At 37.6% G+C, this 14,162-nt stretch overlaps 1 protein-coding gene across 1 annotated transcript; it reads right to left on the reverse strand.

The window, feature by feature from the left end:
- Positions 1–1,416: 1,416 nt before the first annotated feature.
- On the reverse strand, positions 1,417–9,903 carry LOC135157483 (uncharacterized). The gene is made up of 5 exons (XM_064113195.1): positions 9,820–9,903; positions 7,808–7,978; positions 6,385–6,455; positions 5,195–5,305; positions 1,417–4,445 (listed from the first exon to the last, which is right to left on the reverse strand). The coding sequence occupies exons 2-5, from the start codon at positions 7,967–7,969 to the stop codon at positions 4,256–4,258; spliced, it is 534 nt and encodes a 177-aa protein (XP_063969265.1). The 5' UTR covers positions 7,970–7,978; positions 9,820–9,903; the 3' UTR covers positions 1,417–4,255.
- Positions 9,904–14,162: the final 4,259 nt, after the last annotated feature.

The following is a 14,162-nucleotide window of genomic DNA, read 5'->3' on the forward strand; positions in this document are numbered from 1 at the left end:
GCCCCAATAAAGGGAAGGAGGAGAGAGAAGAAAGGAAGAAAGAAATATATTGTTGAAAGGGAATCAAAAGAACGATCAAAAGGGAATTTGAACGCAACATAATATTATACTCTGTTATTGTTTGAATCGTTTGTCTCTCATCAAATTTATATTTTGAATATATATCGGTCCTTATCGTTTCAGTCATTCTCATTATTTTACTGCATAGCGAATTACAAAACGTCCTATCCTCGTTTCCGCTAACCAAACATGACATTATTTATCATTTTATTATTATCATGCAATGAAATTCATACTGTTTTTACACGCTGCGTCGGCTGCCACTTGACTACCTTGTAAATATTTTTCTGATGATATTCAGTTGAAATCAGTGGCGTTCAAAATAAGGCTTGGGGCTGTATGGATTCCCAAATTTGTCACGGCCAAGAAAAAAAAGGAAAGAGAGAAGGGAAACTATTATCTGAATATCATGTCAAAATCTATCATAGATTACAAAAAAAAATCAAGATTTGTGCCCTATATGTACATATGTATATCTGGCCCCTTCATTTGTTATGTTAATTATTTACGCCACTGGTTAAAATTAAATTCAACTTAAAACATTTTCCCTTTATATCATTGCATTATACATTCATGAATAGTGAAAGCATGTTCATAACATCTTTCTGTATTTTTCGCTGTTTATACAATTCCTAACCTTAGGTTGTGTGTATTCCTTATGTTCGCATTCTCAACTTTATTATGGTATGCCTATTCAAGAAAGTATTACTTGTTTGCTTGCCCCATGACAGCTTTGCCTTCACTTTTGCAGATCGGAGTGTCTCTCAGTCAGTATTCAGAGCTATTACTGTATTCTCCTTGACCCCTCCCCCCCCCCCTGTGAGTTGTAAAACACACATAAAGGCAAAATATTATATTTTTATTAGCAACATATTTGCATCACATCACCATAAATCAAATACATCAGAATAGGCGTATACCCATTGAACCTCGCCAGAATTGGCTTGCCCAAAAATTTCAAACACAAATTTCTTTTTTTCCCCGAAAGTCATCACCGCTTGGAAGTAGGCGACTTTCCCGCCCCAAAATATTCTTATTCCTACAATAGTGCAATCCGTCACGAACACCATGCACGATTGGCCTTTCATAACTGATCTCCAAAATAGTTGAACCATATTCCAACACTTTCTACGATCAATACGATCGCCTTGACTGATCTGATACTTTCTGATACAATTAATTATTCCGCGATTATATGCCTCTTGGAAGCGGGGGGGGGGGGGGGGGGGTGGAGCTGGGGATGCGGCATGTATTATTTTCCATGGGCAGCACCCCCTGGAATTCTGATAGGTGTCAAATTTGAGAAATGTATGGAATGACCAACGATGTTTTTCTTTTGCTTTGTCAATTTTTTTTCTGCAGGTAACCCCACCAAAAAAAAAATTGTGACAGTGTGAACTGAGCACATTTTTTTTCAATCATCAAAAATGATTATTATATTATTTTCCCCATGAGTTGTGAAATTTCGACACGCCGGGATCTCCTTGGTCCCAATCCCAATATGAAGAATACATTTCCTCGGCTATAAAACAACAGTTATCATTCGTTTTTCCTATATTTATAGCAGGAAAATGGGAGTCCCAATTCCCGGTTCCACTTTCATTGCTAAATAAGTCTACGTTATGCCAATCAAGATGTGAGTGATGTCTTTGTCCTGCTCACGTCGCCACGCACCACAGTCATTCACATTTTTTCAACAGTTGAACTGCTCGTGCACACACTGTATGCGTGTATCCCGGAGGCCTATCTTCCTCTCATTTGTTGCAATAAAAGTTCATCTTTCCATCTATTTTTAATTGTTTATTGTTTATTTAATAAGGGGTAGCCCATTCAACAACAGCTCCCATGGGGCGCCCCTATCTATTATTCGTCATTGGTATCCATTTGTCTTTGTCCATCCATTCTTGGGGTTAGGCCTATACATTCATCGGATGATCCATTCATATATATGCCTATTCATCTATCTATTCATTCTTTCAGTCATCCATCCATCCATCCACTGATGGATTGATTAGGCCTATAGGCTACCCCCACCCTCCCCATACTGGAGAAATACTCTGCGACCCATTCTCTGGAAATAAGTGATACACGTTTCAAAGCAGACGTAAATTACTATCCCCTCGGACGTTGCTTCTCCAAGTTTGCTTAGTCTTCTTTCACGTACTTCGTTGCCCTGTTTCAAACGGCATGACTTGTAAAGTTCTGATGTAAAACATGCCGGTCGGCCCCCGGGGTCGGCTCCGAAATTCACCCCTCTGCATACCTAGAGCGCAACGGTTCTACCATAGACCATATTGAATATACTCAACTTCTCATTACTCCACATCTAGCTACAAGCTTTCTTGTGTGGCTGCAAGAATAAGAATTTTCCGAGAAATCTTGCCCCTTACGTCTACCCCCCCCTAATTTTTTTTGCTTTGGCTCATGACGCCTCTGCTCTGCTTGTAAAGATTGACCAAATAACACTGTATTCTAAATTTGATGCATTGGTCGGATACACACACTGTCACGGTCTACACGATGTAGACTACGCTACATACTTCGCATCAACAGCTTTCTCAGCTCACCTTTTGACCTCGCAAGTTCAGTCTAAACAACGAAGAATAATCCTACTTTCATGTCAATACTGTGTGTCCTCCATGGTCCCATCAACTTTTATCTTCCTTTTATGTTTGACTATTTTGTATCCCGCCCTGAAAATAATCGTTTTTCTCTTCGCCCTTCCCTTTCTTCATACTCGGCCCTAGACAGAATGGGGGTGGCCGTCTATATATATACATATGAAAGTTTTTCATCTCGCTCTTTGCGCTTGCTTCAATATTGTTTAGTTAAAATTAGATGACAATCCTGTTCATGATTACCACATGTGCTTAGAATGTCAAAATTTTAGGTCAGAATATCAATCACTTGGGCTTAAAAAGTGATTGATATTCTGAACTAAAATTCTGACATTCTAAGCACTTTTGGTTATCATGAACAGGATTGTCATCATAGATATCTCTGATTGTCATCTACCTAACAATATTGATGCGAGCGCAAAGAGCGAGGTGGCCGTCAAATCAAACTCGGCCCTTGCCCTTCTTTGGGATTCTCGTATCTCTTTTAGTCTTGGAGTACTTTCAGATTCATGACATTATATTCCGAAAGTAAGCCGTATTGGGCAATCCTTTGCTTCGTCATTCACGTTCGATAATCCCAAGTGTCTGAATCCTTATTCACGTACGATTCAATCATGGAGCTATATAGCTCCATATAATATGCTTGTCCAGTGTGTGCTATCGCTAACAGTGGATTATGTCTAAAGTAGACGTGCATGCAGAGCGCAAGCATATCGCTAGCTAGTCCACCTCCTGGACTGTTGGTATTTTGTACGATACGACTACCAAACACAACACACTACATCCCCATAACACGCATACACACACCCCCTGAATAGTCACACGAAACAACATTTTTTTTCGGGGAAAGTGAATCAGTGGGTTAGGTGAATCACTGGGGGTAAGTGAATCAGTGGAGGGCGTGTGTGTGTTGGTTATGTGTGCGCGTGGGGGTACCGGTACGGTCCGATAAGGTTTGCCCCTGGTTTGCCCCTGGTTTGCCCAATCAATAAAAATCGTCCAGGACGTGGACTAATCGCTAGCCGGCTAGCATCGGCTCATTGAGCTTGCACGCAACGTTCGGTGTTTGCTTCTACTCAGCTACTTCTGCACACAGCGCTGCACTTTGTTGATACGGGGATTTCTTGATACGGCGCATGCGCCATGACGTTTTCATCAATATGCATGAGGTTGTAATGAATATGCATGATTCGAACGGTGTTCTAATATCAATTTATTTGTTAACTCGAGAGGGCGGAAACAAAATATATCGGTTAAACGATATATTATAATATATATTTCACCCCTCAATATCATGAAAAAAGAAGAGTTATACCAATTTCTTTTGAGTGATAAAGTAGAGCATTGATATAGATATTTAATGAAAATAATATCTTTACAATTGATTCACTGACCTTGTCTGAGATCAACCAATCATACACTATACCTTTAATCAGTCATAGTGGCTGACGTTATAGACAACAGATATCACTCTCGGGCCTTTTTATCAAAGTGGAGACAATGGCAGTGTTGAGATTCAATCTCACAACCTTGTGATTATGAGTCCAATGCTCTAACCACTGGACCAAAGGACCCTATCAGACAGCCTGACTTACCTTTGCTTTAACCTTTTCTTTATTCCCTACATTCAGCTTAGGAACGTTGGCCGGCCGACAGGACACACTCTGAGCTGACAGTGGGGTGTCAGGTGTGTGATGGAGTGCAAAAGGGGTTTTGAGGGCGCTGTTCCTTCCCGACGGTTTTGGGTTGTAGTCATGGTATCCCCAGCTGTTGGGGGAAAAACACCATGAGGAAAATTTGAAAGAATTATTTCAGGCAAATTAAGTATCCAATAATTAAAGTAAAATACATGTAGTGGGGTGTCATAGACATGTGTGTATATTACAATGCATTATTCATCGCATCCTGAAACTTGTGAAGATCGTTCGTGTCCAATCTTATTTGCAATTACCTGCTACATGTAAAGTATGTTAATCTACGACAGCACACTTCCCCCTTAACACTTGTCATTTTTTGCCCACCATAGTTTATGCACGATGCCCAACTTTGCCCTCCTTTTTTGTGTAACTTCATTGACAGAATGTCACATAGATCCTGAATGATTTGATTTTGATGCAATAACTATCTTATTTCTGAATACATCAGACCATTTCATATTTAATTATTTTAACTGGCAGAGGATTCAAAGTGTAATTTGCATTACTTTTTGAAACAATAATCCATTCTAATTTGCTTCCATCCTTTTCTCATCTTTTTTTTCAAACTGTGTATAAGATAAGCAAGTGATTGTTGTCAATCAGAGAGGTGATTGGTTTAGATCTGTTCTTTGATGACATTTTGATTTGAGGGAAATCAACCCCAAATGGCAAGATGTTTTAATAGAAGGGAAAATAAGAATGCAGAATTCTGAAATTTTAACAAAATTGGACAAAGAAAGAAATAATTCCATAAAGATTTGTAATTCAGTTTTCATATGATCACAGTTGATTCAGCCTATAAATCAATCTATTTCTCACCTGACAGTGCTAGCTGTATCTGGAATGGACATCTTTTCCTCATAGTCCTCAAGAGGTTTTGATAATGTGTTGTCATAGTCAGCAAGTCGAGCCAGGTCTAAAGATGGTACACTGTAGATGGTACAGAACGATGGAAAGATCAAAAGATATATTCTGAAGTCGGGTTTAACTTAAACTCAGGTTTGAAGTTGTGATTTAAGTATGGATAGCCAATTGTTACATAAATCACTAACGGAAGAGATATCATATTTCAGCTTTTTTAGCTCTCAGATCATTCATAATTGTCTAGGAAGTATAAATCGATGATTGTCTTCACCATCGATGAATCAGGAAAGAGCACAGTACCGTAAACATAAAAAACATATACAACTTAAAATAAAAATTTTGACACTTTTGGCTTCCCATAATTTTAGCACAGAGTTAGATCATGGTCTAACTTAAACCTGACTTCAGAATACGGGCCTTTGAGATTAAAAAAGTTGTTTGAAAGAAAATATTATCAGAGTTCTATTGATTATTTCTACTTACTGCATTACACAGTGAGCAACTTGCTATTACAGCTACCGTCTCTCCCTTTTGTAGTTGTTTTGTAGCCCTTTTGAAAAACAGCTACAAAACAGCCAATTGTGTCAATTTTGCACAGGTTTGCTCACTGTGACAGGGATTGTTGTTCATACTATATCTCCCCACCCCACTCCCTCTCCTTGAAGTGCATCTACATGGTATATCTATAGTCATGATTTGCAGTAGTTGTTCAGAGCTAGGAAATAAATCTAAAATGTTCTACAAGATGATTACTCCGCTTTTATCAACAAAATGTCTTGAGCAATATGATTTCCAACATATGTAGTTTGCTCATCGTCGAGATAAAAAGCTTCTTGGAATTCTCACTTTAGCTACGTTTCCAAAAATGTTTTGACATTATTGGTCATAATGTGTAACTTTGAACTTTATTAAAATACATTTTACATCTTGCAATGTTACAGCAAGTATTGTAATTTTCTGGCAGCATTCTTCAACTTAGCAAATCCCAAACATTCAAAATAGGATAAATTTCAACTGATTTCATTCAAATTTTGATCATAATCCTGTTACACATGTACTGTTTATTCATTGTTGCATCATTATTTACAATAATTCATCTATCAATAAGACACATAACAAAGTGAAAATTGAATAAAAAAACTTACTTGTCTGGTTTTGGACCATGGCTCTTTGGTCTCGTGTATTTATCCATCTGAGATTGGGTTATACCAGTGCCCTGCCATTTCAAAAGGTGATTGAAAAAAAGAGGAAAATATACAAGAATCAATTTAAATTGTATGTTACCCTTATATAGAGTGTCTTATACACAGAAAGAAAACAATAATAATTTAATGACTTTATCTATATTAAGTAAAGTAGTAAACATGGCTTAAATTAATCAAGGATCATCAAAGACCATGACCTCATTGGCCTGGGATATCCTAATGCAGGGGTGTGAGTGGTCACAAATAAAAAGATCTGAAAAGAGCTGAAGAGTGTTCAAAAAGTCTGAAAAAGAAAGAGCTCCCATACTTTTTGCACAGAGGAAAGTAAAAAATAAGCTGAAATTGAGCTGAAAATAAAAACAAAAAAATTTGAAATCAGATAAAAATCTGAACTCTCACACCCCTGCTAATGATTGAAAGATCAAACAGTTTTCAAGTTACTTTTGCTAGTTTTAAAATCCGTTAATACACAGGCACCTCAATATCTAAATGATCGTTTGACCCTGTACACCCCTTGGAGCCTCCAGGGACCCACTTTGGCTCACAAACAAAATAACATGGAAACTGGCTGGGGATAGGACTTTCACTGTAACTGCTTCCAAATATTAAAATAAGTTACCTCTTTTACTCAGACAATCACCATCTCTCTCTTTATTTAAAAAGGGACTGAAGACATTTCTTTTTTCCAGTCCAGAGTTTTAGGATTGCAAATTTCATTTTATAGTTTGATGTATTTTTTTCTTGTTGTAAGCGCTTTGGGCCATTTTGGGAAAAGCGCAGTACACAAATGATAATAATGACAATAATACGTGTAATTGAACTCAATGCCCCTCTCAGTGGCCTTAGATATATTTTGTGCCTTTTTAAATTTTACCTTTGAGTTGTTATCTGTGTTTTACTATAGGAATGTGCCGTTTAGAACAATGGCCTTGTCCTAATAGTGGGTGCGTCGTGGTCTAGTGGTTATGACTCTCGCCTTTGAAACAGAGGGTCGTGGGTTCGAATCCTAGCCATGGCATGTTTTCCTTCAGCAAGAAATTTATCCACACTGTGCTGCACTCGACCCAGGTGAGGTGAATGGGTACCCGGCAGGAGTAATTCCTTGCATGCACTGAGCGCCGGTGATGGTAGCTCGAGCTAAAGCCGGGTAATAATAGCAGCGCTTTGTATCCTCAGGCAAAACGCGCTTTATAAATCCAGCTATTATTATTATTATTATAATAGTAAAGTTTATGCCCTGAGTAAATGCTTTAGTCAGAGACGAAATTTAGAAGTGAACCCATGACCTTTAATACGTGAATGAGATAGGCACTTCAACCACTAGGTCACAAAAAAAGCCCACATGCCAAGTCAACATGATTACCTGATGTTGATGTTGTGGTTTGCCGGCAGGAGGTCGACCTCCTTGTCTTGGCGCATCTGGTGTGCTGTACAATGATCCACTCGTCTTGTTCGGTTTCTTCCCCTTAGCGCTGGAGACCCGAGCCTGGCGGGGTGTCGGTCCTCCCCGGATAGACAGGTCCATGTTGCAATTCTGCAATATTTACAATGTATGTGAAAGTCAAATCAATTCCTAAATGCATGAAACTACTACGATATTCATGGCTTACCAACAGAATATTTAGTAACATATCTAGAATACGTGTTTGTGCCAAGGTGTACAACTGCTAAATAGACTTTCTAGTTGGGGGAAAAGAATAACTGACAGAATTTAACAAAATGACTACCAAATATTTGGTCACACAGTATGCATGAGCAAAATGGGTTAAGTTATGATTGGATTTCCTGTAGAAAATGAGCAATTGTTGTGTAATAAGCAAAAAAAAAACATCCATGGCTTTCTGTCAGGCATACGGCTCTTTAATTAATACCAATTTACCGGTATTTATTTGTCTAAGTATGCTTTTCTGTGTTGCAGAATACAGATCCAAACCAGTGTTTAATTACTTACATTGTGCTTCACTCAACCTGGGTAGGTGTTTCATAAAGCTGCTTACAAGTTACAAGCGACTTTACGAAGGACTGGTGATCCTTTCTCTGAGAAAGGATGTTGATCTAGCAAGTCATGTGAGAGTTTCTCATATGACTTGCTAAATCAACATCAATGAAAACTTGGTGTAGATCTACATCTTTAACTGCAAGAAAGGATAACCAGTCGTTTGTAAAGTCGCTTGAAACTTACGAACAACTTTAAGAAACACCAACCTGGGGCCCGTTACACAAAGCTTAGCAATGATCTTAGAATATTTTTCTAAGATTGATTGCATTGACTACAATGTACAATCAATCGTAAAATATTTTTTTGCAGATAATTTAAAACGATGACTAATTTAAAAAAAATAGAAAAAATTGATGTAGATCTACCTTGAACGAAACCAGCAGTACAAGCTTTGTTCGTTTGTCAATAATAGTAATACGGTCTACCAAAGTCTATACAATCAAAAGATTGGACTCTTCGCATAGTGCTTTTGCGTGTAAATAGTTTAGGTGCCTAGTCTTTCCCTTATCGTGTCTTTGATTGTCATCAACAATCAATGGCTTCAAGACAAAGTTAGACAAGTTCTGGTCTGCGTGGCATTATGTTCACGCATGGGAATAGTGCCTTTTTCATTTCAATACATTGGCACAGCACATTGCACAAATAGCACAGACTCAGTTTTCGAACTTATCCAAGCTAGGAAGACAACAAGATAGACCTGGAAACTTGACTGCAGGAACAACCACCCAAGGGTTCATTACATGCCGTCGCGCACAGAAAAATCAAGCCATAGAAGTCGTGTGTTGTGGACCCAAGAAGTGAGATCCCAGCACGCGCGACCCACTAGGCACTAGTTAGAAATCCACTGCCAAACGTGGTTCGTGGTGCGAGGTTAGTATACTAATACTAACCTCGCAATACGTGTGAGTGGGAACAACTGTATTTTTCCAGTAGATGCGGTATAAAGGTATAAAGATATGAACATAAATCGCGCGCCCTCTTTAAACATCACTTATCAATCATCTAATTTTTTTCTCATAATCCTTCCTCCACAGCTGACAGTTGCTGAGTAGGTTTTGGCTTTGGCTTGGGGGTTGTGTAAGGACTAACGTAGTACTAGTATATTTTTTTTCTGACGTTAGTAACGTTGGAGATTGCGCTCATTGAGACTTGTCTTTGAGTCATGCGACGAGATCTCGAGACATCCACACATCGACATAATTTACGCCGAAAACTCTGCGGACACAAATGTCAACACACCGTTGAATGCCGCAGAAATACGAAGTTCCGATTAATTTAGCAGATCCAAGAAGCGAAAACTCTATAAATGTTCACGGTTGAATCGAATATATTGTATGATTAACCCTGTACTATTTATCACATAATTCATCACATACCTTGGATAATATAGAATATTTTCTAAATTTCAGCTCCCGTTATTTCTCTTCAATCATTCGAAAGCGTCTGGTATGTTGGCATGGTTGCAACATGTGATGGCGCCCTGTTTAAAAAGGAGAAGTCTTGCAGTTCAGAGAAAATGAGCATTTCTTTGAATTTGAATTACCAAATTTAAGGTTTCTTTTAGTTTTCGATGAAATTCAAGAAAATATGCCTAATGAAATTCAAAGGCTTAACCAACAACCCTTATCGGGAATCTGCGGTATTATATCCTTCAATACATTTTGTTTAGTCATTAGAAATAAAAGACATTTCATTCACATGATATTGCCAAATTAATGGAAAATAAAAGTGTGAACTAAAATTCGAGAATGGCCAAAATTTAAAGCCTGTCTAAAATTTCGATGAAGATCAATTTATATGAATTATATTGGAATATACAGTTATTATCCTATCAATCAAATCTTAAATAAGTGTAATAATAACCATATGGATGGGACTGGAGTACATATAAGGGGATGGGGGGCTCCGTCCCTTCCTCCAAGTTCAAAGACGAAGGGGGCACAAAGGAACGAAAGAGGTAAAGAAAGAATTGTGGGGGAAAGGGTGACTTATGGTAGGCCCTATCATCTAACGGTAATACGAAATCCATCACAAAATTAAGTTTTTCATTTGAAAAAGGTCAACATTTTAACTCAACTGTGACTTTTAAAAAAATCCACGCCTGTGACATTATTCATGTTATTATTTAACATTATTTGCGCTTCATTGTTTGTTGTTTTGTTGGTTTTCCTTTTTTTTTGGGGGGGGGGCTCATTACACCACTGACGGATAAAAACGATTATCAGCGGGTTTCCGAAAATAAGGGGGCGGGGGCCGGGGCTTTAAAATTGAAGGAATCACTTCAAATTTACTGTTTCGTGGTTCGTTTTTAATTTAAATATTACATTGAAAAATGTATTTGGCGTTTTACATTTTGCTGCACTCTTTCTCGGGATGGTGAAGTGAATTGGTTCGCTGGAGGATTTATTATCTAAATGCCTTTTCATCGAGGGTAAAAAATTGCAATGAAAAGTAGGTCTCGAAAAATCTCTCTTGTCAAGAGCCCCTCCCCCTCCCCTCCCACTCCCTGTGTCCCTTCCCTCTGTATGCGACCATGGATACCATAGTATGATAGCTTGCGGGTGCTCAGCTGTGTTAACTGGGTCCCCTTGGTTTACTGAAGGGATTGCCTTGGCGTCCGCAATGTGTCGTCACCTGCTCAGCCGGCTGGCAAGCACGGGAGCAAGGCCCCCACTGGATGGCAGATCAGGTACATAGATTGTTGACGTTATGGTGTCGAGGGTGAACTTGCTGCCCTGGGTGGTCTGGTGTTGGATCGTCCGCACTATTAAACCATTGGAGAATTGAGCAAAAAAAAAAGGGAAGAGGCACAGCATGGCACGTGTGGAAAAATTTCTTAAAAGTCACGAGCGAGCGAAGCGAGCTGACAATTTCTTTTTACTTTTTCAAATAAAAAAATGTAATAGATTCTATTCATGATATGCAAAAAATAACACCACATCATTTCACAAACTTTTTTCCTTTTTTAATCTGCTTCCTTTCCATTTTTCATTGTCGTTGAATTCGGGGGGGGGGTGGCTTTACATTATTATTGTTATGCTTTTCTTTTCTCTGTCTGTATAATACCACATGCCTTTCTCTTTCAACAGTATATTTTAAATGTTTCTGCTCGATTAATCCCCATACAGTAGGTTTATATTCCCTGACTCGAATCTAATTGCATAGTCTTGGAAATTTTACAAAAGCGTCTGAATATCAAAACGTATATCAATAGCAATGAAAACATTTTTTTTTTCAATTTTAACGTGTGTGCGAAATGTATTTGTAGTTCGATTTTCGTTTCACTTCATTTTTTCCATTGTATGTTGCATGTATTCAATTTATTTTCAGAATGCTCAAGCCTTACCGGAATCATCTATTTGATCACAATTTTTCATTTTTGGTATATAAATTTCTTGTCAGAAATTCGGGATTCTTTCCGTCATGTCTCGCGGTACTCTTCTAGCAGATCAGGTATAAGTGATATATGGCGCCTTAAAATTTCATCGCCCATCGTGCTGTGCAAATAAACTCCGACGTCGGCTGCGTGAAACTGTTAGATAAAGGTTATGGTGTAGGGGTCAAGTTTTAGGTCGCCCAAAATGGACCCCCGGTCCGCCTACTCTCCTAATCTCTTCGAAAATCCCAATGTCTATAATTATATAGGACCTAATGATACCAGGGAGGGGGCCCTCAATAAACCATAGTCCTCGTGGGCGGGGGGGGGGGTCATTTTTCTTTAAAAAAAACATGGGCTTACTCGCTTTCCCCTAAATTTTGTGTTTTTACAACCCTAATGGGCAACGCAGCCAATCCGTCTTTACGAGAAAAGGCATAGATAATGCAGCGGGTTTTTTTTTTTTTTTTTTTTTTTTTTAAGGGGGGGGGGGGGGGGTTGCTGATTTCACGGCGTGCCCCCGAAGTTCTCATACCCATACTTGTAATCATTTGCGGCGATCCCGGGGGACGGGAGGACGTACTACTCCGTCGATTTTTAAATTTTGTACAGGAGTCTATATAGTCTCGCCCCCACCCCCTAAATTGACCAAAAATATTACGAAATCGCCGCCTTACATACTTAAAACACGGTATCAAGCTAATATGTATTTTGGAATTGTATTGAGCTTCAAACATTTACACAACTAAAAATGAGTGTAAAGGTTATCGCCTACTACTAAATGATTCATAATAGCTGTTACATCTTAAATTCAAAATATTTCGTTTGATTTATTTTTTCTTCTGCATTCATAACATTCGTATATAATACAATTTTTACTACAAAAAAACAATAATATTGGTAATTGATTTTTGGCATGAATCATAAAGGAAAAGAAAAAGTCTTCGTAATCATTATATCATGTACTACCCCCCAGAAAAAATAAATATATAGCATTAACAATTTGCAGGATTGTCATTATAAGCAGATTTCTTGAAATAAATGACAAACAGTATCTTTATGAAATATATCTGGGCCCCGTTGCATAATAAATGAACTATCGTAGCAACCTTGTCATCCACAGATATCATCCATGAAGAGCTTGAATTTGATTGGTAGTAGACTATTGCTATCCAACGGCAAGTAGTTACCATTGGATAGCGTGGTTATATAAAGTGAACTTGTATCTCAGTGGATAAATGAATGTAAATTTATAGCATCTTCTTAAAGAGCGCCATCATACGCCAATCATTGTAAGGCGTTCCCCGTTATACAAAATGCTTCATATAATAGTGCACGATTACTTACAAATATAATCAACCATTTTTTTTTTACATACGACATATTTTCCATAATGCCTGAATCATTTCCATTAATTTGATGTAAGATAAAAAGGCAATATAGACAATGCCCGTCCTTGTTCATAATTTATACACGAGTGCTGTCACCTATTTCCATTTCTCTTATAATTGAATTGAATTCATTTATATTCCATTAAAATATACAAAATCAAGGATGTAAAAAAATACAAAGCATAACAATGAGACATAATACAGATGATGTATCATATTTAAAGAAATGCACAATAGTTTGTTTTATATACACATAAGATATTAGTTAAATTGAATGCCCATTAAAGCAATGTGCTTATAAAGTTGGGTCACCCCCCCCAAAAAAAAAAAAATAATAATAATAATAATAAAATAAAATAAAATAAAATGAAATGAAATAAATAAATAAATTAAAAAAAACCTGACTTGTGAGAAATTACCATAATCAGGTGAAAATAAAATATTACACTTTTTGAATAGCTATTCCATAAACTATTTTTATATTATGTCCAATCAAACATGGACATCACACTATCAATGGGTTTAACTGTCGTGACTGTCGTACGATTTACTTCAATAGGGAACTTTTACAACGAAAGTCACGGTCTGCTGCAAATTCGAATAAAAGAACACCGTTTCAATCATGAATTACAATACCCTTGAGTTCCCACAAGAGATTTGGACTAATCGATCAGCTTAATTATCCAATTTAGATGGTCCTCGCGCTCAGTGAAAGAAAGTGACTTGGAGTCTTATAAATAGAACTGCGAAACACAGCCGTGTGGAAATGAATTTAAAAAAATGACACACAAAAAACTAAACTGTAGTTTCTTCCTTCGTTTAGCAATGTTTTAGAGAAAGCCAATGCTCAAATTCAATCCAAAAATGTGAAGATTTATTGTGCTGAATTATAAGTTTTACATAAGCTTGGTAGGCATATATTTGCAAATGAATACGAATATGATGAAGTGCC

This window comes from Lytechinus pictus, chromosome 18, assembly GCF_037042905.1.
Source record: "Lytechinus pictus isolate F3 Inbred chromosome 18, Lp3.0, whole genome shotgun sequence".
NCBI lineage: Eukaryota > Metazoa > Echinodermata > Echinoidea > Temnopleuroida > Toxopneustidae > Lytechinus > Lytechinus pictus.

Excerpts from the sequence above, each read along its gene's own strand:
- LOC135157483 (XM_064113195.1), bottom strand. The coding sequence starts at position 7,969 with ATGGACCTGTCTATCCGGGGAGGACCGACACCCCGCCAGGCTCGGGTC. Across the intron at positions 6,456-7,807 it reads AACCACAACATCAACATCAG|GGCACTGGTATAACCCAATC; the intron begins GTAATCATGTTG and ends TTGAAATGGCAG. Across the intron at positions 5,306-6,384 it reads CATGGTCCAAAACCAGACAA|TGTACCATCTTTAGACCTGG; the intron begins GTAAGTTTTTTT and ends TACCATCTACAG.